Source organism: Rhineura floridana, chromosome 1, assembly GCF_030035675.1.
Source record: "Rhineura floridana isolate rRhiFlo1 chromosome 1, rRhiFlo1.hap2, whole genome shotgun sequence".
NCBI classification, from domain to species: Eukaryota; Metazoa; Chordata; class Lepidosauria; order Squamata; family Rhineuridae; genus Rhineura; species Rhineura floridana.
In genome coordinates, this window is record NC_084480.1 from 278,220,611 (window position 1) to 278,243,849 (window position 23,239).

General features: G+C 41.2%; 1 protein-coding gene across 1 annotated transcript; it reads left to right on the forward strand.

Annotated features, from left to right (window-relative positions):
* The first annotated feature begins 153 nt into the window (after positions 1–153).
* On the forward strand, positions 154–22,323 carry LOC133373123 (carbonic anhydrase 13-like). Its single transcript, XM_061602433.1, has 7 exons — positions 154–322; positions 8,434–8,631; positions 11,345–11,463; positions 15,316–15,411; positions 16,741–16,803; positions 18,743–18,898; positions 20,375–22,323. Exons 1-7 carry the CDS (start codon positions 292–294, stop codon positions 20,486–20,488), a joined length of 777 nt encoding a protein of 258 aa, XP_061458417.1. The 5' UTR covers positions 154–291; the 3' UTR covers positions 20,489–22,323.
* Positions 22,324–23,239: the final 916 nt, after the last annotated feature.

Sequence of the window (23,239 nt, forward strand, 5' to 3'; positions counted from 1 at the left end):
CGAGCCAAGCAGCGAAAAACCGGTGGCTCGAGTTTCAGAGAAAAGCTCTCTTCTCTAGTGACGCCACCCCGAGGTGGCTGCTGACGTGCCTTTGCTGGAACAGTCCCCTAGCGGCCGATTGAGGCACTGCAGGGCGCACTGAGCATAAGAAGGCGCCGCGGGGGCTGTCCTGGGCGCTATCGGTACCTGCCTCGTGGGTTGTCTGGTAGTTTCTCGTCTGCACAGAGACGGGCGTTCGCCTCTCTGCATCGCTTCCATCATCCTCAAGAGCATCCCGTTAGGGGAGTAGCCATGATGCACTGGGGATACGATGAGGACAACGGTGAGGGGGAGAGCTCCCGATGGCTCTCTGGGGTAATAGGACAGGACGGGAGGGGATTGTAGGGAGACGGAGCACTCAGCCCGGGGGGGGGGGAGAGAAAAGAGGGGGGGCTTCTAACCATGTTGCTCTTGTTTCCTTCCGCTTAGATTTATTATTATTATTATTAACAATTTAGTGGGACTGCAGCGAGTTACTTGTATGAAGTTAGGCAGAAAACAGCGGTTTTTCTGCATTAGTTTTCAGAGGACAACAACCGTGCTTCAGACACTTCCACCGCACGTGCATCTCAATCCTATGGGTTGTAGTAAATAATCTCTACTCAGTAGACCCATTGAAATTAATGAATCTGTTAGTTATGTCTATTAACTTCAGTGGGCCTACTCTGAGTAGGACTAGCCATGAATATGCGTGCTTACTCAATCCTATGCGGGTTAATCCTACACATGGAGTACGTCTATCCTTTGCGTGCTAATCCCGTCCAGTCCCAACTGTAGGGACTGCAGGCGGGCAGGAACGTCTGTCTTTAGCAATCCGTGGAATTTGCCCGTTCTTTCTTTCCCCTTCCATGATTGGATCTGTGCTCCTTAAAAGGCGAGCTCGATAATCGGATTAAGCATGATTTTTAAGAAGAAAACGCCTAGCTAGCTCCAATCCTGTTCTCTTTAGCAATCTGGCGAAAGGGGGAAAGGGTTGCTCTTTAGTAGGAGTTGTTAACCACAATTTGCCAAATATGCTTTGAAATGAGAATTTAAAGTGGATGATTTTGAACAGCGCTTCTAGAAGATAACTAGTTTTGCCAATTAGAAACAGCAGCTGCTTTTCATGTTATAGTGGTTTCTGCGGGGTGGGGGTATTTTAATATATATATACTCTGATTGCCAAATGAGATGCAAAGCTGTAGTAGTTTAATATGGTTGGATTTCTTTTTCCAGACTGCATTGACAACCTTTCTTAATTAATGTTGTGTTTCACAGTGTACATTCCTCCTTTCTAGAATGGACTCTATGGTTATAAATATAAAGCCCTTGAAATTGGTTCCAGGGCGGTGTTCACATAAGACCCTTTTCTCAGTGACTTTCAAAAACACATTTAGTGTGTCTCGGTTCTTTGTATGCCATGTGTGAATGTTGTCCATGTCAGAATGCAGAAGAGAAACTGGATTTTGCCCTCATATTTTAAACTGATTTAGGCTGCAGTCCTTATCCCACTTGTATGGACATAACCCCCATTGAATTCAATAGGATTTACCTTCTGAGTAGACATGGCTAGGGTTGTGCTGTGAAGCACAAACCTACCTGTTCGGAGATATTGAAGCTCCAAACTAATTTGCTGCAATATCATAGAGGTAAAATGAAGGGGCTCTAAAATTTAATTCTGCCTGAATTAATATTGCATACCATGGCTAAAATTTCTTGGGATTAAATTGAGAAGTGGAGGGCAAAGATTAAAGCAAAAATGAAAAACAAAATCCAGCAGTTGCGGAACACAGCCCCGCTGATTTTGGTGGCACCTCCACATACTTGCCTCAGTTCTGCTAGCTAATGCAGTCCTTGTATATATGCGTGAGAAAAAAAGGGGTAGCAAAAGAGAATCTGGGAACAGGATGACCATGCATTCAACAGCTCAGATGCAAGAACATTACACAACTAAAAGTAACAGGTGTTCTGTATAGTTGCTGCCTGCCAGTGCAGATCACCTGTTAGGGTAGTTAGAGGAAACGGAGGCATTTGGAGCCAATCTTGTTGCCCCATTGTCCCCAGCAGTGATTGGCATTGCTTTCTGGCAGGTGCTGATCATACATTGGGGGAGTAGGCAGGGCTCTCAGAACATAATTCTTTGGGATCAGGTTTTGTATGTTAGAATGAAGTTTCTGATACTAGAAAAAGGTGGTTAGGTATGAGCCAATAAGTCAGCCTTTAGAGTAAGCCTTTCCATGAAACACCATTGCCACGTGATGTGTCCCTTAATCTTTCTAACTTGAATACTGCTTTGTGTACCATAAGTTTCTAGGGGCTAGGTAGATGACTTCAGATACTCTTTCTATCTTCTGTAATAGGCAGGATCCAATAATATAACTAATAACACCTCTTTAAAACCAGCATTTCTTAGTTCATGCATACCTAGCAAGGCAGTTTAGTATATTGAATTCTTAAGCATTACCTTAGGCCACATACACACCATACTTTTAAAGCACATCAAAAGCAAATCCCCCCCCATCTTGGGAACTATAGTTTACTCCTCACAGTTCCTTGGATTCTTTGAGGGGGGGGAATGCTTTTGCTGTGGTGTGTATGCTGCCTTTGTCTGCAACCCTATACCCACTTACATGGTAAACCCCATTGAACTCAGTGGGATTTACTTCTGAATAGACGTGTAGGATTGTAACGTTAAAGTTGTATGCTTTATTTTATTTATTATAAAATTATTAAACATTGGGTTGCAGTTGTCTAATCCTGATGCAACAGCAGGGTGGATGAGGCTACTCATCAAATATAAAGTTGCACAACATTATGTTCTGCTGCGTATTGTGGAGCACCAAATAAGTTATTGTATGTCTGCCTAATAACATCTCAGAGCTTAGTAAGGTACCTCCTCTGCAAACTAAATAGATGGCTGACAAACTTCATGACCATCCAGCAGCTCTAGTGGCTCATAACACACTGATGTGCTTACAAAATGTTGAATGGATGCCCCATTTGGTTTCACTGGCAGAATATGGGTGGAATATTCTAGTACTGCAATGGAATATGTGGCTTCAGGAACCCCTGTGAGTGCACCAGACCTCTGAGGAATTTTGGCTTACTTATACAATTGTGCTTTATTTTAAAAACACTAAACAGTTCTGAACTGGAAATACCAGATGAATTCCCTAGAACAAGAATAGCCTTTATTGGATTAGAAGGTGAATTCCCATTTCAAGAGAACTATTACCCCATGTTCAGGTGATCATTTTTACATATATTCTACTCTTTATTTATACTTGACAGCTGATAAAATGCTCCTTGCTACATAACATGGTCTGAAGGCACATGAAGCCAGCTCCCTGCTGAAGCTAAGCAGGTCAGGTCTGGTCAGTGCCTGGATGGGAGACTGCGAGGGAACCATATGTAGGCCGCCTTGGGTTTCTAGCATGAAAAGAAAGGCGGGGTATAAATGTAATAAATAAATATAGGGTAACAAAGATGAGTAGTTTGCAAACTTTCTTTGAATTGAATTGAAATGGTCTGGATAGTGTAAATCACACACTGCTAAAGGCTTTGATAATATGCACACTTACATTGAACTCAGCGGAACTACTAAATAAGATTTTTCAGGATAGGATTGAACTCTAAATCAGCCTGCTTGAAATTAAAACTTTCTTGGTTTCAGTGAACAAAAGCCATTTTACAAGTACTTGTGCAGGCTTAGTTAACTGAAGGGTTTCACAGTTGAGAGGCTGGGTAAATTGGGTACAGCTTTTTGCAAATGAGTTCTTGGTGCTATATACTAAAGTGATTCCATAGACAGGACCGTTTTTTAATGTAAGAGCATTTCGTAGCTATAATTTGACTTACCATGTATGGTAAGAAACAGAGTCTGAAAGACTGGGATAGGTAATCTTGGTGGGACAGAAACATGTTTGATGTAAAACAAGCTGTGCATCCCAGATAATGTTAGAAGTGGTGGTGTTTTCCTAGAATTAGAGACACAGAGTAGGTCAAGATGTTATCTTGTCAGACTCAGCAGGTTGCCTTGGGTAAGTAAACCAGCCTCAACCCTCTGTCTGCAATCTTGGGATAAAAATGCTTGCCTACTTTACAGAGCTGTTGTAGGGATTGCTGAGCTAATGCAGAAGAAGTACATTGAACAAATGAAATGTGCTGTGTGTTATGATTCCCTTTTTTTGTCTTTTCTCCTAGCAGTAGTGGGAGTGAAGGAACACTTTGGTGCTAGAATTTACTGCCATGATTATGCTAGAGCAACAATCTTTGTTAATCTGTGGTGAATCAATTATAGCTCTAATTATATGAAGGTGTCTTGGGAGCAGAGCTTGGAAAAGTTACTTTTTTGAACTACAACTCCCATCAGCCCTAGGCAACATGGCCACTGGATTAGGCTGATGGGAGCTGTAGTTCAAAAAAGTAACTTTTCCAAGCTCTGCTTGGGAGTGTATAGGCATCTTGAGTTGCACACTAGTACATCAGTTGGAAATTGGCAGGGGGATCTCCTGGAGGCTGTTTATAATCTTTGCAAGCTTTCTAAGGATCTGGAAACTAATGGGATGGGAGCAGCAGAGGGGTCAGCCTACACTAAGCCCTAAACTTCACCAAGAGGATTTCTGACTTCATTAAGGAGATGAAGCTGCATTGAAGCCATTCGTCTCCTTGTGAAGAGTTCTTAAATAAAAAGAGGCGGATAGCTTTCTTTCTTATACAGTTAGAATTGCTTCTTGCTAACTATGGACTGAAGTCAGGGACATTATCAGGGAAAAACGCAAAAAAAACAATACCTCTTGTTAAAAAGAGAGAAAGACCTCAATGGATGACTGAAGAAACTCTTCAAATGGTTAAAGAGAGAAGGAAAGCAAAAGCAAAAGGAGATAGAAACAGGGTCAGAACCCTAAATGCAACTATACAACGACTAGTATGTAAGGACAAAGAAAACTATTACAATAGTTATTGTATAGAAATAGAAAAGGACAACAAAATGGGAAGAACAAGAGCCCTATTCCAAAAGATTAGATAAATGAAAGGGAAATTTAAACCATGAGTAGGGATGTTGAATCAACAGGGGAACACACTGACTGACCAAGATGAAATAAAAGGAAGATGGAAGCATGTAGATCATGAAAAACTATGGAATGCTTTAAAAGAAATAGGGGTGCCATAGCATCTGATTGTTCTGATGCGCAACCTATACTCTGGACAAGAGGCTACTGTAAGGACAGAATATGGAGAAACTGATTGGTTTCCCATCGGAAAGGGTGTGAGACAGGGGTGTATTTTGTCACCCTATTTGTTTAATATGTACACAGAACATATCATACGGAAAGCGGGATTGGACTAAGATGAAGGAGGTGTGAAAATTGGAGGGAGAAACATCAATAATTTAAGGTATGCAGACGATACCATACTAACAGCAGAAACCAGTAATGATTTGAAACGAATGCTAATGAAAGTTAAAGAGGAAAGCACAAAAGCAGGATTACAGCTGAACATAAAAAAGACTAAAGTAATGACAACAGAAGATTTATGTAACTTCAAAGTTGACAATGAGGACATTGAACTTGTCAAGGATTATCAATACCTTGGCAAAGTCATTAACCAAAATGGAGACAATAGTCAAGAAATCAGAAGAAGGCTAGGACTGGGTAGGGCAGCTGTGACAGAACTAGAAAAGGTCTTCAAGTGCAAAGATGTATCACTGAACACCAAAGTCAAGATCATTCAGACCATGGTATTCCCAATCTCTATGTATGGATGTGAAAGTTGGACAGTGAAAAAGGCGGCTAAGAGAAAAATCAACTCATTTGAAATGTGGTGCTGGAGGAGAGCTTTGCGCATACCATGGACTGCGAAAAAGACAAATAATTGGGTGTTAGGACAAATTAAACCAGAACTGTCACTAGAAACTAAAATGATGAAACTGAGGTTATCATACTTTGGACACATCATGAGAAGACATGATTCACTAGAAAAGACAATAATGCTGGGGAAAACAGCAGGGAGTAGAAAAAGAGGAAGGCCAAACAAGAGATGGATTGATTCCATAAAGGAAGCTACACACCTGAACTTACAAGTTCTGAATAGGGTGGTTCATGACAGATGCTGTTAGAGGTCGCTGATTTATAGGGTCGCCATAAGTCGTAATCGACTTGAAGGCACATAACAACAACAACCACTCCTATCATTTCTGCTAGCATTTATTTGTCCTTTAGAATTTTTCTTTATGGGTTAACATTTAAGGCTGGGAAAATCCCAACTGCTGGTCATCAGAGCACCTAAAAAATGTACTGGTGCCTGAGGTTTTGTCTGTGGTTTAACCATTATTCCCTTTCCCCAAGGAATTATGGGAAGTCAGAGCTTGGAAAAGTTACTTTTTTTGAACTACAACTCCCATCAGCCCAATCCAGTGGCCATGCTGGCTGGGGCTGATGGGAGTTGTAGTTCAAAAAAGTAACTTTTCCAAGCTCTGTGGGAAGTACCGTTTGATAAGGTGGGGTAAGGGATGATTAAAACAGAGGTGTCTAACACTCACCAGAATACAATTCCTAGGATTCTTTGAAGAGAGCTGTGACAGCTAGCAGGGCCGGCTCCAGGCATGCAGGGGTCCTTGGGCATCAACTTGCCATGGCCCCCTGGTGGGTGGGTGGGTGTGCGCACGGGCCCCCCCGCATGCACACCCACGGCCCCCCTACCTGTCTAGTCTTTACCATTGCCCTTAATGAAGATGGCAGCTGCGGTTTCCCTAAGGGGAATGAATCCTCCGCCGCCATCTTTGTTGATGGCACATGTGCGTGCTATGCAGGTAAGGGGGTGGGGGGGGTGCGGATCGCGGAAGGGGAGCAGAGGGCCCCTCAGGGGCTCCTGTAGCTCCAGGGCCCTCAGGCCAGTGCCCAACCTGGCCACCATTTAGAACCGGCCCTGACAGCTAGAATCATGGTATAAAATGAATCTGTTTAAAGTGTAGATATGGTAAGAACTTTGATTCTATTTTTCAAAAGCTGGTGCCTGTACCCTTTGCTCCTTGCTCCTAAAAGCTGGACTCTAGCCTATGTTTTCAGTCCTGTCATTCTAAATGTGTGTACATGATATGAGTTAACATTCAAATGACTGAGGGATTGCTGAGGCCTGGGCAATGGTGGCCATGTAAAATGGCATGGCAAAGATTTGAGGTAGTAGCAGAATGGACTGTACCACTTCAGAGTGCAGGTGAAGGTTGTTTTTAAAAATGCCTCCCTAGTTGGAAAAAAACTGTGCAAATGGAAAACAACACATCAGGGAGAGAGCTGAGATAGAACCTTTCTCCCCGCTGTACTCATTTTTTATGCACAAAGTGTTTTACGGGGAGGGACACTTTAAAATGATACCTCCCATCTATTGTCTGAAGCGGTGCAGTCTGTTCTACCACCTCACTTCCACCTCATTACTTATGCATGTGTAGACCAGGCCTGATGTATCCTTCTCATCACATCACGACAATAGTGGATGAAAATTGGGGCCACTATGTGGATGCCATATGAGGCAAGCCCAGTTCTGAGTGCCACCTTAAAGTGAAATGCAATAACCCCTGTCAAGTTTCCTTTCCCAACCCAGTGCTCTCCAGATGTTTTGGGCTATAGCTCCCATCATCCCCAATCATTGACTATGTTGACTGATGCTGATGGGAGTTGTCTAAAAAAATCTGAGATCACCAGTTGGGGAAGGCTGAGTGACATCTTTTGGGTGCTCCACAATTGGGCTCTGAACCAACACATGATTTTACAATCTGGTAGAGACACACATATTTCAGTGCAAAATGGGGAAGGGACTTAGCTCAGTGGTAGCGTACATGCTTTGTATGCACAAGGTTCCAGGTTCAATCCCAGGCTTTTCCAGGTGTTGTGAAGGATCTTGTGAAACCGTGAAGAGGGTTGGACAGTACTGAGCCAGATGGGCCAATGGTCTGACTCAGTTTAAGGCATCTTTCTACGTTCCTATGTCACTGAACCAGAATGAAGCATTTTAGATATGTGGATTGCACATTAATCAGCTAATGGGTGAATGTTCTCTGAATCTGTTGCATGTGTGTTAATTTCAGGTGCATGCTGCATTCCTAATGACCAGAATGCCTGGAAGTAGGCAGAAAATGACCAACCCTAGTGTTCTTACCCGCATCCTTGGGTATTTAATTTATTAGAATTAAGACTTGCTTGTGTAGAGAGCTGCCTTATAGCTCACCAAAGACAACTGGGTGGTGTACTTTCCATCCCTTTAAATCCAACAATTTTAATAATCTGAATAATATTTTTTAAGAAAAATAAGAAAATCCAGGTAGGTTCTTGTGCTTATTTTCTCATGACAATTCCTTTGTTTCTCGCACTGCATGGAATGCATTTTAATGAACAACTTTCCTACTACAATGCATTTTAGGGCCTTCTCGCTGGAAGGAAATTTTCCCTGTTGCTAATGGAGACCGTCAATCTCCCATTGATATCCAAACTCAGGAGACCAAATATGACCCCACTCTGCATCCTCTCTGTCCTAACTATGATCCTACCTCTGCTAAAGTCATACTCAACAATGGACATTCCACCAGTGTGGAATTCGATGACACTGAAAATAAATCAGGTTTGTTTCATGGTAAACTTAATTCTGCTTTCACTCTAGTATTTTGTTCTAGACAACTTTCAGTCTTACCTGAAGTGGCATCATATTCTGTGGTCTGGTTTATGAGTCATTTTAAACCATAGTTTAAAATAAACTGTGGTTTGATGTGAACTTGCAAAAGAAAATACTTTGCTGCTCTCCTGCACCTTCCTTCAGTGCATGGGGAGGAAACTGGCATTCATGGTCAGTTTTCCCCAGAAAACATGAGCATTAAGGCAAGAACAAACTTTGACTTACTGCTGGTCATCGGGTTTTTTTTGGGGGGGGGGGAACAAGCCATCAGCACAGGTTCACACAAAAACGAAACTCCGCTCGCCGCGCAGCTGACGAGCGGGGCATGATTGCAGGTGGGGGTGAAGACGCTGTCCCCATCTGTTAATGAGGCAACGTCGCACGTCGCGCCCGTGACGTCAGCGCGACATGCAGTGTAAGGGGCGGGGTCTATAGGGGTAAAGGGGGACTAAATAGAGATTTGTCCCCCTTCTGTGGCGGGAAGGTGCGGGAAGGGAAATAGGTAAGGACAGCTAGGTGGCCCCCTTAGGCACCTTTGGAGGTGATTGGCGGTTCCAGAGGCTTGTCTCTCAGGGCTTTACGGCTCTAGGGCAGGATATGGGCTGCTTCTGGGGCCAACTTATCCTCATCTACCCAGGGGTTATACGGCCCTGGGTGGGGATGATGTGGGAAGGCCCCCCTACTCACCTGCAGGGTGTGGCTGGGGTAAAGGGTAAGCAGATGGGCTTGCCCTTGCCCCAGCAGGGGCTGGTCGCCCGAGAGCTGTATGGCAAGCTACTTGCTTATAGACAGTTCCCGCACCTAGGTTTCCCTCTGCAGGTCACTTTAAATTGGGTTTTGTTCTATAATGTAAATAAAGTGGCCCTTGTTCAACCCAAGCTGACGTCTCTGTGTTTTATTTCACCCCTCAACTGCAATATAAAGCTAGCTTCTGATTTGTTTTCCCCCACAACTGAGGACAGGTAGGAGTGCTGGAGGAACGAAGCACTTGCAATTTGAGCAGTGTGAACTAGCCTGCTATCATTCACCTTAAACTATCATTTATTTTAACTACGGTTTAAAGTGATTTATGAACAGGGTCTACTAGTTGTAATATATCCAGTCTCCTTTTATTTTGCCTTTGGTATATCATCATTTAAAATTACCTTAGAATTCTCATAACATTCTCAGTTGCAGCTTTTTATATACACCCAAGTTCAGACGCGCTAACCCCATCCTGCTATAATGTGTTTCAGTCTCATTCACTGCAGACAGCTTAACATTTGCTCCAAACCCTGTTTAAATGAGGTAAAAATCCTTTTTCAAAAAAACAGCTTTCCTTTGCCCTGCAGCATAGTTGGAGCCTTTGTTTCTGACTGCAGGTCTGATTTCATGTGAGCAGTTCAAATTTCTTGTTTCTTTTTTGCCAGTAGTCACTGATCGAGTTATGTCCTAGCCTTCAGCTCATTTTCCCAAAATCAGATAATGGGAGGGGGGATAAAACAGTAAGTCAAACGATGACCTGCTAATTTCCCCGTCCTCACACAAGTTTCCTAGTGACCAAGGCTTTATGCAGTTTTGCAAATTCAGAGATCATTACGTTTAGTCGGAGACAATCTCTGTATTTCAGAAACATTTTCTTTTCAAGCTGATGGGCAAACTTGTTTATACAGAAAGTTCTCTTGGAGATACAGTCCAGCAATTTTCAGCAGAGGTCAACTGAGTATTCCAGGGAAACTCAGGAGGGCCACAGGTTCTCCACCTCTGAAGCACATTCTTCCCTGCAATATGTAGCTTGGCATAATGGTTATTGCCATCCCTTGCTTCTCCTCAACATTTGGCAATCAGAGAGATACTGTTGTAAACATAGATGTTTTATTCTTAACTGCCATGGCTAATAGGCATCGACAAGTAGAACTTGTGACAAGATGTTGCAGTGTAGGATTCTCCTGTTCAAGGTCCCATCCAGTTATGCCCTTTTCCAGAATACTCCATTTCATTCTTCCCTTCCTTCCCATTTTTCTGTTTTTGCCCCCACATTTTTAGCATGTTCATGATCATTTATGCTCATGGGGTGGTCATACACAATGCCTTTTTCAATACTATTTGCACCTGCAAATGTTTTGGAATAGTCATGCTGTTTCATTTCCAGTCAGTGCATACCTTGTGACTTCCTGCTGAAATCCTGTAGCTTTTCATACCACAAATGTTCTGGAGATGTGAAAATAGATGTGAAATCAGGAGATCCATGATTGAATATCACATCTGTTTTTAAAGCTTTGTGTTGGGTCTCTTAATTTTGGTCAGAGGAGTAGTTCTGGAGGAGGGCAAATTTGCCAGTTCTTCCTGTAATATTTTCCAGATCTAAACTGTGCACCCCCAACTCTGCCTGTATGTTTCCTGAATTTTCTCCCTCTTTGTTAGACCTAATAGTGCTCATGGAGGTGGGGATTTAGATTCAGAAAATAGTGTGTGAGGAGGAAAGAGTTAAACCTCTTCAATTCTGCAGATTCTGGAAAAATCAAGGTTCCTTGCAACTTCTTTAAAATTGGGAATGCCAATCACACTTTTCTCACATGTTTGTTTTAGCCCTTGGGTAGTACAAAGAAATGTTCAAATCTTAAATTTTCCAAGAGATTCCCAGTAATCTAACAATGCTACCCTCCTTTTTTGATATTTATAGTGCTGAGTGGGGGTCCACTCTCTGGAAATTACAGGCTGCGACAAATTCACTTCCATTGGGGACCCAGTGATGACATTGGCTCTGAGCATGCAGTGGATGGAACGAAATTCGCAGCAGAGGTAAAGCATTCCACTGAACTCTATATAAGTAGTTGTGATTTACTGGCTGCTTCCTTTAACAAAGCAGATCTGTTTTTTTAAACGTTAAAGTGATTTCTGCAATGAAATTATTCGTTTTCAATTGTAAATTTTGTTATGATTCAATTGCATGGGAAAAAGGGGGGGGAAATGCCAGCTGGAGTAATTTGGTGATGTGCGATCATGTGTGAACACAGGATTTATTTGGGTGTGATGAACTTGAATATTCAGGGTTGTCTGAATTTTTTTCTAATTGTTCGTTTCAGAATTTAAGTTCCATTTTATTCATCTTGTGCCCTGATAATAAGCATTTATTCTTGGTAGTAAATACCATGCATTTCAATGGGACTTACTTCCAAATAAATGTGATTAGAATTGCAACTTCAGCTGGTTTTTTCCCTAGAATCTGTGCCTTTTAAAATTTCTGGAAAATGTGCCCCGCTTTATTATAATTCTGCCTTTGATTTGTGTACTGTACATTTAAATTTCTAGAAATTATGCTGTCTAGTGAGGGCTGCTTCACTCATTACACAGCCAATATATTTCTACTGTTTGCCATGTATTGCTGAACACTGTAATGTTTGAAGGAAGGCACATTAGTAAATACGTAGGGATGCATGTAGGGAAGCTGCAGTATGCTCTGGCTTCCTAGCACATGTCTTCCATATGTCTGTGGATGCCCATCTCCCCTTCAAATGTTCCAGTGCTCTTTGCATGGTCACATGGTAAACACGGAGGACATACCTGCTGTGTAAAGGGCAGCAATCCTGAGAGAGTTAGGTGTTTTGTATGGTTTATTGCTGAATGCCACAGAATAGAAAAGCACAAACATTACATTTTATTATTGCTTCTGTGGGAATTTATTTTGTTTTAAAACATTAGTCAGATTCCTATAAACAAGTGGGGAAAAATAATTGGTATTCTGATAAACAAAAAATGCTCTAAAGCAACATGGACACAATTCAGTCCATTGTGGGTACAGCATTTACATGCAGACAAATTCTCTTCCGCTCAATAGATTCCTGCATTCCTCCCTCTAATTGCCTAAGCATATAAGGCAATACAAAAGTTCTGTTGGGATGAAAAGGAGGCTTGTGCATGGTTTCCGTTACCCTATCCCAAAGGGGATATAGGAAATGCATACAGGTTTCAAAGTTCACCTTAAAACACCTTCATGCTGTCTGTATGTGCATAGAATCATAGAGTTGGAAAGGACGTTGGAGGTCATCAAGTCCAGCCTCTTGCTCAGTTCAGAACTCTTGCAGCTATACCATCCCTGAGATGGCCATCCATCCTACATCCCTCAAAGGAAAGCCCACCCCTCCCAAAACAATATGTTCTGCTTGTCAAACAGTCATACAGGTCTCACTCCTGCAATTTCCACCTATTGAGTTCTGTTTCTACGATATTTAATAATATAAGAGCCCTGTTGGATCAGATGAAAGACATATTTTGTCCTGTTTCCCACAGTGGCCAACCAAAAGCCTATAAGAAGCGCACAAGCAGGATGCGAGTGCAGTACCCCTCTCCCATTGTTGTTCCCCAGCAACTGCTATTCGGAGGCACCCTGCCTCTGATCACGGAGGTAGCATACAGGCATCATGATGATTGGTGGACATTAGTAGCCTTACCCTTCATGAATTTGCTTAATCTCCCTCCCTTTAAAGCCATCTAAAATGATGGCCATCACCACATCTTGTGGAAGCAAATTCCATGTCTTCCATTTGAAGACAGCTATCATGTCTCCAGATAATCTTCTCTTCTTCAGGATTGAACAGTAAAAGGTAGGAAAATAGGGATCTGTTGAGCCTATGGGAATTCTCTACATGTAGGTGCTACATCCTCAGTATACTGGATCTTGTCCTTTATATGTTGTGCGATGTGATAGACACAGAGCGAGAGGTTTCATGAGTAAAAAGAGAGATTATAAAAATCAGGCAAAAGCCATCATTTCATACGTTTTATTGATTTGTTGGTATCCTGATGTGATCCAAATATTAGGTATAGTCCATGATCCAGATACTAAGTATACTCTGATGCACACAGTGTAATTTGCATGCATTGGCTGCCCTATTCAAAAGAATGTACACTTGTATCTGCTTCCTTCATTGAACTGAATGAAGAAGCACTTCCGGGTGAGGGAGTTTTCAGGTGCGCATTGGAACTTTGAAACTCTAAGGATTTTCTGTTCAATATGTTTGCATCCTCTGACAATTGGCTGTTTCATTGTTGAAGTGGAATGTCAGCAATTCTGACTTAGTGTGAAGAAGCTATTATTCATACATTAAAATTTTGAAACATTGATTCCTCCACCTTTTAAAAATGTAAATAGTTTCCAGTTAATTAACATTAAGATGTTTTAAAATGGAATCATATTCAGAAATGAGCTTGACAGTACAGTAGTACAAGTGCTAAAGACAGAGAGAAGCAATGTCCTTAGTGAGAAAAGTGTGGGAAAATGTTGATTGGCTAAAATCAGTGGGGGAAATCAGTGGGGCTAAAATCAGTGGGGAAAATGACATTCGCAGTGTTTAAAGACTTATGTTTTCCACAGGAACCAGGTGAGATGGAATATAACGAATTAATAAGAGGTGCTTAGAAAACAATATGTTCCAAAACAAATGCATAGCTGGAAAAAAATAAGTTCCATCTAAGAAACCAAATGGAAGGAGGCAATATCTAGGAATTTTTAGTCAGTCTAAAAAGGTTTCCCACTGCTGGTTATAAACATCTTCAAGAACCCAATAGAAACCCTTCTGATTTTGGAGAAAGGACCCTAGAATTGAGAGAGAGAGCCAGGCTAACCGTGCAGGTGGAGAGACCTCTGAAGGATCAGTGGTTAGGTAGCTATTTGCAGTACTTAGTTCTATGAAGAGGAAAAAAGGCTCTTTGACTCAAGAATGCACCTCTGCCAAACTGGCACATGCAAGAAGAAAGAGCTACTCTACAGTCAAAGAAGACAACGTAATTGCCCTTGGCAGATGAACTCAACAGGGCAATGGATCCGAGGTCCCATTATGCTGGGACAGCCTATCCACTGGACCCAGGTTTCTCCAGCAGGCTGTGGTACAGGAGTGCCGATGATGATGATGAGATGGTGATGCACACAAGAAACAGGCCTTAAAAGATTTCTCCAAAGCTGTGGTGCAGAAGCGGTGGTAAGACAAGATACATACATCCTTTAAAAGAGAAGTCACAAGCCATTGGGAATGGGCCTCCCCCACAGTGTTTCAGATTTTACTTGTGTCCTTTCTTGTTTGTTGTTTTCCATTAATCTACAATAAAAGCCATTCCGACCGAAAGCATTTGTTTCCTTTTTGTAACATTCATAATAGTTTAAGAATTATGCAGTCCAGCTTTTAAAAGTGAACCTAAAAGTGTGAGTGTTGTTGACACCTTAAGTTCCACAATACAGAATGATTTAATGAACCAAGCAGCCAAAACTCATATATCCTACTCATTTGCACTTCCATAGCAGCTTTCCTGCAAGGACCTTTAAGTCCTCAAATCCAGCGTGTATATCAGGATTCCTGTCAAGGGGGAAATGAGGGTGGGGACACAGCCTGGTGGGAGGGGCTGGCATGTGAGCAGGCCAGAGACTGTTGCTTTATTTTTTTATAAACGTGGCCAAGACTAGGACTGGCTAGAACGGATCTTCGGAGCTTTGGACCAACGAGCATGGAGCTTCCAAAGGACTTCATACATCAAGATGGCTTTGTGCTACTTGTTAAAAAAAAAAAATTAACCTAGCCCCAAATAATCCTCGTGAGATGTTACAGAGGGTTGTCTGGTTTCAGTAAAGTGACGATTGATAGTACTTGTCTTGCTTTTCAGCTTCACGTGGTGCATTGGAATGCAGACAAATACCCCAGTTTTGTGGAGGCTGCTCGCCAAGCTGATGGATTAGCTGTCATGGCTGTTTTCTTAAAGGTCAGGAGGTTTTTTGGGGGAGGGGGAGTCACTCTTTTCCCCCTTCCTTTCTGTAAATGTAAAACTAAGGTGGGAAGCCTTGAGCCAAACTATGTATGATGCTAAATGCACCACTTGAAGTTGTGTTAAGCTGTACACACACCAACCATACATTTAAAACATATGCCCCTCCCAACGAATCCTGGGAACTGTAGTTTACCCCTCACAGAGCTATAATTCCCAGCTCCCTTAACCAACTACAGTTCCCAGGGTGTTGGGGGAGAAGGAGTGTGCTTTAAATGTATGGTATGTACACAGTCTTAGTCTTTTAAAAATCTATAAATAAACAAAATGGTGTGTTGGCGGGGTAACCCTTTCTTCTTGCAACTAAGTCCCAACATAAATAATCCCCTCCCTTGAAGGTGCTATCTGGCACCGAAGTTCCCTTTTGTATCAATAGAAGTTTCCCTCTGAGCTAATAGCATTGGTGGAGAGAGGGGATATCAAGTCCATGGTACAGGAAGAAAGGATTAAAACATTCTCTTTACAGTCCTGATCCTAACCACCACCAGCAGCTGATGCTGTTTACAGCTTTAGAAAGATTCAAAGAACTTCAAGTGACGCGTTTAGCACCATACATAGCTTGGACCTATAACTAGCTCCAGATTACAGGTTCAAAGATTTTAAAAAACTGAAACCTGTTCCAAGATGTACTAACTAATATTTTGGAAATGTTTCTGTATTTCCTTGTGAGCCAAAACTCATTAATATTTTTGTTAAAACAAAAAAGAATCCAATCATTTTAACACATTTGTAATATATGTGGAAGATGAAATAGATTTTTTTAGTATCCAACAAGGAAAAATATAAGTCCAGTGGACCTCAGGAAACATCTTTTTCCAAATATTCATCAGTATTCTCCAAGGTCGCTCAAGGAAGCATTTCTTGTGGATTCCCTGTTCTGAAGTAAAATTGCAGTGGGACCACAACTGTGGAATAGCCTCCCCTAAAAGGCTCACTTACTGACAATGTGTTTGTATATTTTCCTGAAACATTCTGTTTGCCTGGGTATTCTGAAACATATTTATTTATTAAATTTATATCTTGCCCTTCTTCCCAGTAGGAGCCCAGGGCTGCAATGTTCAATCTTAACATTTTTGGCTTGAATCTGCTGGTCTAATTTTAAAGCTGTTTCTTCTATGCAGTTGTCCATATTTCTGGATTTTAAAAAAATCCTTTTCTTGTTTTATATGGTTTTTAAACCTACAGTTAATCAATCGAAATAATTATCAAAATAAAATGTTAAAAATGTATAAGGTTTTCTGAGCATGTTTATGGTTTTAATTACAGGTGGGTGAATGCAATTCACAGCTGAAGAAAATCACGGACCATTTGGATGCCATCAAAGTTAAGGTAATTCTAAACTTGATGCTTTTTAAAATCCACAACATTGTTACAGGTATAGGAGTGCTGCTGTGCTCATGGAAGCTCCACAGCTAATAACCGATTCCTTGTTCTTTGTGACAGGAGGCAGACCTGTCTGCATTTTCTGTGGTGCACAAAGATCTGCTTCCCCCACTGAATGAATGGGACACGCGCAGAAAACCGGTCTTTTTCTGCATGCTGAATTTCCACCCTCCTCCCCAAAAGCTGTTTTAATAATCTGCTGTGAACTTTACAGAAATATTCAAGTTTGTGTTATCATGAACATCAGCTTAAATGTCTTTGCTCATCTCATAGAACTGTAGAACTTTTAAAGTTGAAGGGGATCTATTTTGTTGAACCCTCTGTTCAATGCAGGATGTACCTATAGCATCCTTGATAAATGGCCATCCAGCTGCTGAATAAATGCCTCTAGGAAAGGTGAACCCATAACCTCCCAAGGCAGTCTATTCCACTGTCAAATAGCTCTTGCCATTAGGAAAGTTCCCTAATATTTAGTTAAAATTTACATTCTTGCAGTTTCCACCCATTGATTCTCTGCAGCAATTGAGGATGAGTCTGCTCAATCTTCTTGCCATCTCTTTGGATACTTGAAACCACTCTCATGTCTCCCTCCATTCCCCACCTACTTTTCCCAAGACTAAACCTATCCAGATCATTCACTTTTCCTCATAGGGTTTGGTTTTGAGGCCCCTCACCACTCCAGTTGCTCTCTTTGGACACTCTGTTAATGAACATGTGCAGAAAAGAATTTGACAAATGGCAGGACCAAGTGAGGGGAATAAATATTATCGCACCTCATGAAACCCTGTGAAAAAGTAAGCAAAAAGCTATATTGTCAGGCTGTATTGTTTTCCTCTCCAGCGCTTCCTGCTTATAGGGAGCCAGTTTGTCGTGATACCTCTGAAAGCAGTTGGCATTAGGGATGGAAGGTTCTATCAATTCTGGTTCTCTCCGTTTTTCATTTTTTCCAGTCCTAAATTCAGTCTCCGCATTTCTGCAGCGATTTGAGATTTATTTATTTATTATTATTATTATTTTTAAAAGCTCGTGGAAATATTTCAGCATTTTAGTGCCAATTTCTCCTCATACACACATTTTTGTATGAAGTTTTGACTAATATACACATTTCTTGCGAGCAGTTTCTCCTAAGAACCGTTACCACTCAGTGTCGACAGTACTGAGCTAGAAAGACAAATGGTCTGAGTTGGTGCAAGGCAGATTTCTGAAAGTCTAGAAGGTTTGTCTACTCAGGAGCCCATCAGCTGTGAGGACGGTGAAAAATCTGTAGACACAGCCCTAGGAACGGGTAAGATTCTTGGGAAAGAATATACAAGAGTTTGAGCTAGAGATAATGCAACCCACAGTGAGAGATGAGCTGCAGCCCACAGTCATGGCTGATGAACCTGCTAAACTTGGATGTGCCCACAGGAGAGAAGGTGGAGGAGGAAAAGCTAGAAGTGGCAAATCTTCTGGAGGCAGAAAGCCCATCCTATTCTGATTGAAGAACACAACAGGAGTAGAAATTACATGCATTGCCTACCAACAATAAAAACTACAGAGGGCCTTGTGACACCTTAAAGACTTAACACATTTATTACGGCATAAGCTTCCATGGACCAGAGTCTATCAGATAGATGGAATGTCATCCCAAGTTGTCAAGTATGGTCTCTTTCTCTCCACTCACATGTATATACCTGAAACGGAAGGTGCTGTTTCATACATTTGATGAAGTCGACTCTGGTCCACAGATTGTTTCATAGTAAATTTGTTAGTCTTTAAGGTGCACAAGACACTGTGTTTTTTGTGCTAGAACACACTAACACAGCTATCTCTCTAGAAGTTGCTACTACCAGTAAGGTAGCTATGAGCGATTTGGCAATATTTGCTCATTTATTTCTCTCTTTAGGGTAAGCAGCACAGGTTTACCAACTTTGATCCTTCCTGCCTGCTCCCTCATTCTCTGGACTACTGGACTTACCTTGGCTCTCTCACTGTTCCTCCCCTTCTTGAAAGTGTCATCTGGATCATTCTCAGAGAGCCAATAAGTGTTTGCTCTGAGCAGGTGCGTTTGATACCTCTGCCTTGTCAAAAATAAATGCCTTCCAAGTTTAAATCCATGTTTTCAGGACAGCACACACAACGGTTACAATCTATCACATTTTGATAATAGAATACACCTTCTGCCAACTTTAAGAGTTAAGAAATGTCAAGGTTGCGGGCCTAACCGTAATTATTAGAGCTAAATCCTAATTGTTTCTGCTTTCAATCCATCTTGCTACAGTACTCTCCCAAATGATCTCCCATTCAGTTACCTTCAGCTTAACTTCATCTGCTTGGAGAGCAGCTTTAGAAAAAATTCCAAGTTCAGGCTTGAGTTTTACAAATTCTATGGAATTTCAATATTTCGTACTAGCAAAGTGGCCTTCAATATGGCTTGTAGTGTGTGTGCGTTCCCATTAGCAGCTCCAATGTATCTATGTATGCTCAGCAGGCTCAAACACACACACACAAACCCCTCCATGCAGGATCCCTGCCAAGTTACCTGTATCACATAGGGATGGAGGGTGGGTTTTGTCCTCAGTGCATTTGCAGAACTGTTGTGCTTTACTTTTTGCAGTAGGATTGAGTGGCATTCATGCACCTGTAGCAGAAAGTAAAAACACGTCTGGGAATATGATTGTGTGACACCATAAAATAGATACCTATAATATATATATATATATATTAAAAATGAAATAAAGGATTGTACTTGAGGGAACCAACTTTGTGCTAAACCTGGCTCCCTGCCCCTGGTGGTCCCCTGACTCACTGAACAAACCTGCAAAGCCCTATACTTAACTTCACTACCTTAAACTTCTTGAAGGAAGTATACACGTTCCCCTCCACACATATATTTCATGAGTTCTGTTTCTTGGTCACTCCAATGTATGATAGAATTAAAAAAGTTGGCTCTTGGATAGGAGAATTTTGTGTGTGTTATATACCTTGTTTCTCCTGCTGAAGACATTTAAACAAACAATGGAACACTCAGTATTATCTCTAAGAGCTTAGGAAGAGCCCTAATGGATCCGGCCAAAGGCCCCTCTAGTCCAGCATCCTGTTCTCACGGTGATCAAGTAGATGCAAGCAAGACATGAATGTTCTGTTCAGTTATTGGGCATACTTGTGAGTTCTGTGTACAGATATAGACAGCAAATGCATCATTTACTCAGTTCTCCTTTGCAACAACATTTATGAAGTGGTATGTGTGTTTGCATGGAATCTTTTTTTACTAGAATGACATCTGAACTTTATGACAAAACTGAGACACCTACAGTAGGTTCCCTATTCAGCTCATGTAAGAGGGGACCTGAACAAGCATAAATAGATGTGCACTCAAAGCTATTCTGCTGAAGATAATAAAGAATTTCATATGCACAGGAGCGCCAGCTTTGTGGGTGGGGTGGGGAGCCTGCACAATGTACATATTTGCACAGTGGGCTGAGTTTTTGCATTAGTGTCATTTCTCTGCTGAATTTTGTATCATTTCCATCCGCAGCTTGCCAAATTTCGCAACCTTCTCTGTACCGGTGAGGGAGAGACTGCCTTCTGCATGCTGAAAAACTTTAGGCCACCACAGCCTTTAAGGGGCCGGGAAGTGAGAAGAAATTAAAGGAGAGAAAAAGCAAGGATAGTTCATAGCAATGGCTGATACTATTTAGGAAGCAGAACTGATTTTAATAGGCTATCTTATGTTGTTTTAATGAATTGTTTTTCTAAAAATAGGATGCAGTCTAATTAGGACAGGATTCCATTAATGGGAAGCATTTTTAAGTCTTAGGCATTTTGAAGGAGATATCAGCACATGCTTTAACTGTCCAACTGAAATTAATAGGCCTTAAAATACTTAAGATTTCCTGGATTGTGCCCCTAAATTTTAGCATACAAGTCATATTTTTGCTCAGTTATTTTAATTAATGGATACTGTTTTGTTGCTGTTTACTATGGTAGATAGGCACTCATTACTTAATATGAAGAATAGAATTGATATTGTAGTAAATACGATTAGGTACTATGTATTGTATTGTGGTTGATTAAGATACAGTCAGAATAGCAAAATTAGAGTTGTTCAGACCTGTAGCAGTTGAGCCAATGTTGTGTTTAGTGGCCTGATCCAATTTCACATCCTACTTGAAAGCACTGTAATGTGTTAGGTATGGTGATGCTGTCTTAACTGATGTCTGTCCAATCAAGGTGAGAATGTTAATTATGGGATGGCCTGCCTAAGGGAGAGGCTAGACCGGATTTTCCATTTGGGTCCCTTTCAACTTGCTTAGGATTCCAACTGGTTTGTTCCATATAATCCTAGGAATTGTAGTTCTGCAAACAGCTAATAAGAGATTCTTAGCCTTCTGACAGAATGGCAGTTCTGAGCATTTTTTGGAGGAAGCCATAGTAGTTTAAACAAAGTGGTTCAATCCTATTTAAATGCATAGTATAGACATAATGGGATTTGACCACTGACAATCTCAAATTTGTTTTAAACCCATTATGCCAAACATTCTCCACAAGTTCCCTGATCCTTCCTCCCCTCCACAAATTTGAAAGAAAAGTGGGCTAAGTTTTTTTTCCTATTGTTGCTAGATACTATAGGTAGATAATAAGTATGATTTAGGTATGATTTAGATAATTGGGAATATTCACTTTTCTCAAAATTTGCCCTCTCCTTAGAATTCCTGTAGAGCTGCCTCATTTGCTTTAACACCTTAAGCCTTAAAAATGGAATTGGAACCTTTTAAAAAAAGTGCCTTGAAGACGTAGCAACCTCTAGTGGCCATAGTTGCACTCTACAGGCAGAAATTATGCCATTGCTCTAGTCTGGACAGAAAACAATAACTGGGTCTCATTTTAAAAGAGAACTAAGGCTTGGAAAAGTTACTTTTTTGAACTACAACTCCCATCAGCCCCAGCCAGTATGGCCACTGGATTGGGCTGATGGGAGTTGTAGTTCAAAAAAGTAACTTTTCCAAGCTCTGAAAGGCCCAATTATATATAACAATGAGATGGGTGACCCGTGTCTTCCTGGTATCAAATATTTTTGGGGGTAATTTGGGCCTGAGAACTTGCCTCACTGGGTATTGGCAAGATATATCTACATGTTAAGCTAATTACAAAAATGAACATGTGCATGTGTATATGTGAGGATGTTGATGATACTTTGTCTATGGCGAATTTCCATATATATATATATATATATATATATATTCAATCTAGAGTTGTACCTGATACTTTCATGTTATCTGAATGTCTGCTTAAAAGATTCTAAATAAGTTATTTGTGTTGAGGCAGGAAACAGCATCGCTGACGTGACTGTTGCTTGTTCTGATATTAGAATGGGGCGGGGAGAGAAATATGTTCTAATTTATTAGGAATAAATTGAGTTTATTTTGCAACTTTATATTTATGAAGTAAAATAAAAGCAAGTGAGACAAATGTTTGTACTTTCCATGTAGTTTTTTTTTTTAACTCTGCAGCACGCATGAGTAGACAAGCTTGTTGCTCTTGGTTTGGGAATTTTGCTACTCAATTCCATGTTGGAATATTTTTTTAAATTTTATTTTACAGTAAATGGGAACAAGCTGCGGTTGGGCAATAGGTCAGGAACAAACACTCTGGTCCTACAGCACATTTCCGTGGAAGTAAGCTCCTCTTGACGCTAATAGAATTTGTGGCAAATGAAATATTTTATGGCTGAAGTTTATACAACACATTTCTGTGGAAGACTCCACACGAGTCAGCCCCCTTGATTTCATTAGGACTTGCTTGCAAGTGAGTGCATGCATGGCATTGCAGACTTAATTGTGGTGACTAGAAATGAGCTAGATTCGGGTAGCAGTTCTCTGCATACTTACCTAGAAGCAAGTCCTGTTGAACTCTTGGTGGAGCTTACTTCTGAATAGACATGCATAGGATTGTGTGCTGAATGTGCCAGTAAACCAGATTGGACTGGGCTAACCAATACATTTACACATCAAGAAGCTGGACCAACATTTTAGCTGTGTTGATCTGCTCTTGCAGGCAGATACCATGATGCAAATGCTTAATGTTAGGGTGTCTTCTGTTGTTCTTAGCTGCTGAGATATATTGGTGTTCAACAATATTGTATGTGTGTAGCCCAAGGAGTCTTTGACTATATCCCACTGCTTTTATCTCTGCTACACACTCCCCATTTTCCCAAGCAATGAGACATCCCAGGGGCCACATTTACCTGGTTTTGCTTTGGAGGAGAGACCATTGGACAACTGTGGCATTTTCTGTAAGATTTGGATTGATTTACAAATGTTTAAGTTGAGCAAAGGCAGAGGCAAACAGCACGTCACTCTTACATCCAACAGATCTATGGCCCCTCATCAGATCCACAAAG

What these genes read in the sequence shown, in the direction of transcription:
- LOC133373123 (XM_061602433.1), top strand. Translation starts at nt 292, where the DNA reads ATGATGCACTGGGGATACGATGAGGACAACG. An exon ending in TGACACTGAAAATAAATCAG is followed by an intron (nt 8,632 to 11,344) that starts GTTTGTTTCATG and finishes TGATATTTATAG; the next exon opens with TGCTGAGTGGGGGTCCACTC. An exon ending in TCATGGCTGTTTTCTTAAAG is followed by an intron (nt 15,412 to 16,740) that starts GTCAGGAGGTTT and finishes TTTTAATTACAG; the next exon opens with GTGGGTGAATGCAATTCACA.